The sequence below is a fragment of the Alosa pseudoharengus genome, unplaced genomic scaffold, assembly GCF_046254945.1.
Source record: "Alosa pseudoharengus isolate Yale_2024_CS ecotype anadromous, Long Island Sound unplaced genomic scaffold, YU_APseudo_1.1 YU_APseudo_1.1_scf_4, whole genome shotgun sequence".
In the NCBI taxonomy this organism is placed as follows: domain Eukaryota; kingdom Metazoa; phylum Chordata; class Actinopteri; order Clupeiformes; family Clupeidae; genus Alosa; species Alosa pseudoharengus.
The window spans coordinates 26,489,045-26,493,056 of NW_027468774.1; the positions used below are offsets into that span (position 1 = coordinate 26,489,045).

Consider the following 4,012-nt stretch of genomic DNA (forward strand, 5'->3'; position numbering starts at 1 on the left):
TTCCCAGTCATTTATTTTTGAACATAATTCACTACAAAGCAACTCGCTTGCAAATATTTCATAGCTTTTAAAAAAAAAAACAAGCTCAGTCCAGTGTTGAGAAACGTGGCCATAATGCTCCTCCAGCTCTGCCACCACAGAGCACATCCCAGTCAGCACTGGCATGATGATCTGCTGCTGTCTACCTGGCACAGGCGTCTCAGTGGAACATGAACGCAGTGACCTTCTCGAGACCTCCAGCAAGGGAGACACGCTGGCCCTCATCCGGCCCTGATCTGGCCCTGATCTGGCCCACCCTCGTACACTCTCTCGTCCGCCGCTGCTGTCTTGGGAGAACGCAGGAAGTGAGTGTGTGATTTGTCACTATGGTTACAAGTAAGCCCCCTCAAAATAACTCAGTGAGCTTTGGTTATTGGCCCTCTCTCCTCAGGGGGCCGGCTGCCACACCTGGTGAGTTTGCCCAACCCCACCACCCCCACCCCACCCACACACGTACACTTGCCCCCCTTCATGCTTGAGGGCCCCAAGCCCGTGGGAGCAGCAGTGATGCACTGGTGCTCTGACGCACATGAGTTCTCCTTGCATATTCTTGCCGCAGGTCAGAACGATAAAACACACACACACACACACACACACGCACACACTCACACACGCACAAAATCAAGGTGTATTTTTCCCCTCTCCTCCCCTCCTCTCCCCCTCTTTTTTTCTTCTCTGGTCCAGATTTGTCAGAATGATCTCTCACTCCACTCTAGGTGGAGCCTGATGGAAACTGACAACACAGCGGCATTGTCCAAGCTGACATGCATCCTCTGGGGGTACTCCCTCCTCTGTGTGTGTGTGTGAGTCTGTGCCTGTATACTGTATGTGAATGGGTGTGTTTTTGTCTGTGTGTGTGTGTGTGTGTGCCTGAACTGCCCTGACAGCCCTCTAACACAGAGAACTGTCTGTTCTGGGAGGGTGTGGGAGCTGTGCTCATTGTGGGAGAGGAGGTTGGGAGAAGCAGTAGAGGTGTGATGGTTTCATTGAGCCCGGGGATGGGAGGGGGTGTATAACGATGGGGAGAGGAGTGTTTGGGCGCTAAGCGCTAACACTAGCTAACAGAGCTGTTGAAAGAGGCAATGCATGTATTCACAGGCACCATCCACCATCTCCATGTGTTCCTCAATTTGTAGTCGTAAAGACCAGCTTTTGCCTTTTTTCCTCTTCCTCTCTCTCTCCCACTCATTCACTCTTGCTCTCTTTTTCTCTCTCCCTTTCTCTCTTGCTCCGTTTGTCGCCCATAGCTCAGACCGTGACCTCCGTCTTGCTGTTGGTGGGCAGCCCCTTGTGCTTGGGGTGCAGGTGGGGCGACTGGCCGTAGCCCAGCGGCTGCGAGAAGAGCTCGGGCAGCGTCTCGATGCTGAACTGCCTCTTGTTCGTGTAGGCCTGCCGCCGGCTGTTGGGCTGCCCCTGCGCCTGCGCCTGCGCCTGCGCCTGCAGCGACTGCATGGACTGCAGCGTGTGCGCGTGCACCAGCGTCTGTGCGTGCGACGGCGGCTGCAGCGGCGGGCCCATGTGGGCCACCTGCGGGTGCTGCACGTGGCTCTTGCTGGGGTCCCACACCTTGAAGGCGGACGTGGAGGTGAGCGGGTGCGTGTTGGTCTTGGAGATCTTGGGCTTGGTCAGCGGGGCCACGGTGGCAGTGATGGCCAGCGGAGCGTGGATGTCGGGCGGCGGCAGGAAGGGCTTGTCCTTCGGGTGGAAGGCGATGGGCTGGAAGGTGGGCGGGCTGGACGTCTGCCGCGGGTTGTAGTCCATCATGGGGTAGCTCTTGTAGTAGTCCCGGAGCCCCGAGTCTGAAGCCAGAGACAGAACAAAGCACAACCGGTGAGCAAAATGGATGTGAACAGATGTGAGAGAATCTGTTTTTTATATATTTTTAGCAATCTAAAAAGTCACTACATTCAATAGCAGTGCAGATGTTTGATGAAAATACATTTTTGGGTATTCATTTAGCAGATGCTTTGTCTACCAACTTTCAGTACAAAGATATCACTCTGATTAGCAGCTAATTAGTGCTCCCAGATATTATACATAGAGTACAAGTAAAACACACTGTAAAAAGGGAACATTTTCCATCCTTGTTTTGTTCATGGCTGTGGTCTGGGACTGAAATACTGAAATATCTGCCATGTTATTGTAATCTGTTCAACCACATTCTTACGTTTTTCAAAAGTATGGACATCATTTATAAAATAAATGAGACGTGCCACCCTTGGCCGTGTTTTGAACTTTTCATCATGAAGACGTATGCCACCCTGAGGGAGTGTGTGTAGATAGAAAAAGGCACTTTGAGTGTAATTTACTATTCTGTCCCCATATTACATGTTGAGAAATGGACACACAACAGGCTGACCTTGATTATCAACATAACAATGGATTCTTCTAACCCGGCATTTTAGAAATGATTCATATTTATTTCAGCATAAGCACAGCATGCATAAACGAGACACTTGTTCCGTGACACATTAACCACCGGTCCCCCATAACCAGCGGCAGCAAGGGCTCTCAGCTGCCCAGACACTCAGACAGTTGTCAGTTCAGCCCCGCCTCCTTCCGCCTGTCACTTCACCGCATCATCACTCCACCACCCCCTCTCTCCTCCAGGGGACCCACCCACTTCTGCACCACGTGAACAGCCACTAACAACAACACAAACACGGTAAAGCCCAAATGGCCACAACACTCGCTGGCCACACCACTCCCAACTGTCCACTCTACCTCACCCTTCCTGGCCCTCACCGACAAAGTGATCACTTGACACTAAGCATATTCTCTGCTCCAGTGCCTCCCAGCAAACCCTCACAAGTACCTGCTTCATTTCCAACAGAATGCCAACTGGCCTGTCTCTGCTGGGATTTTGTTCATGCACAGCGCACAGACACCAAACCCCCATCACCACCATCACATCTCCAGCAGATGAAACACGCCCTACAACCTGTTTCTCTTTTCTGTCCCCTTACACCATGGTAACAACTACCGCTTACAATTACTTTTGATTGGGAAAAAAAAAAACCTTCAATCATGGAGCCCCTTCATTAGAACATGGCTATGCCATTGCCGTCTTCAGGGAGAGAGCATTCTCTGTCTGGGTGGTCTCAGCCGTGGCTGGGACAACTATGTCCTGGACTCCTCTCCGCTCCTCTCTCTCCTCACCATCATGGGGGCACGGAGGGATGTGCAGCTTACTGCAGGGGATTCACCTACCTACGATGGGTTCACTGCTCTGATGGAAGAGAGCAAGAGATGTGGAAGAAAAAGAAGAACCTCAGAATGCTCTGGTGCACTGATGCAGAATGTGGGAGAAGAGGGGTGTAGAGGAGAGGAGAAGAGAGGGGAGGAGAGGGATGGTGGAGAGGAGTGGAGAGAAGAGGAAGAGAAAAAGAGAGCAGAGGAGAGGAGAGTGGTGGAGAGGAAAGGAGAGGAGGGAAGAGAGGAGAGCGGTAGAGGGAAAGAGAATAGGAAAGCAATGGGGAGCAGAAGAGAGGAGATAAGGAGGGCGTAGAAGAGGAGAGGGGAGAGGAGAGGAGAGAAGTGGGGGGCCAGGGGTTGTGTGTGGGGTGGGGGCTGTGGTGGTGGGGATGGTGGTGATGTCTAAACGGGACTTCAGAGGGAGTAAAAATAGAGCGGGTTGGGATGTCAGAGAGGATTAGTGCGCCAGCCGTGAGTGTTGCTCGGTGAGGTCACAGCCGCCAGCCCCACAGCCTTCAGACACTAACAACCTTGTTCGGCTCACTGTTTTGTAATTTTTTTTTTGTAGTTGTTGTTGTAGCTTCTTTTTTTTTCTTGTCCACCCCTGCTCCTCCCCACTTTTCATTTTTCCCTCCATCAGAAAATGGAGGGGAGAAGGGGCAGAGCATTTTCTGTGTTGTTGTTTTCTCTCCGCTCATCCTGCTCCCCCTTCACTATTGATCAAGTCACGCGTGCCAAGAAGAGACAACACAGCTGCTGACATCTCTCTCTACCTCTC

General features: G+C 51.9%; 1 protein-coding gene across 1 annotated transcript in view; it reads right to left on the reverse strand.

The window, feature by feature from the left end:
• Positions 1 to 1,287: 1,287 nt before the first annotated feature.
• LOC143102184 (protein shisa-8) overlaps positions 1,288 to 4,012 on the reverse strand; it is a 64,775-nt gene continuing 62,050 nt past the window's right edge. The window contains 2 exon segments of the mRNA XM_076265635.1: positions 1,288 to 1,838; positions 2,855 to 2,912. Of these exon segments, the coding sequence (XP_076121750.1) occupies positions 1,288 to 1,838; positions 2,855 to 2,912 (609 nt within the window).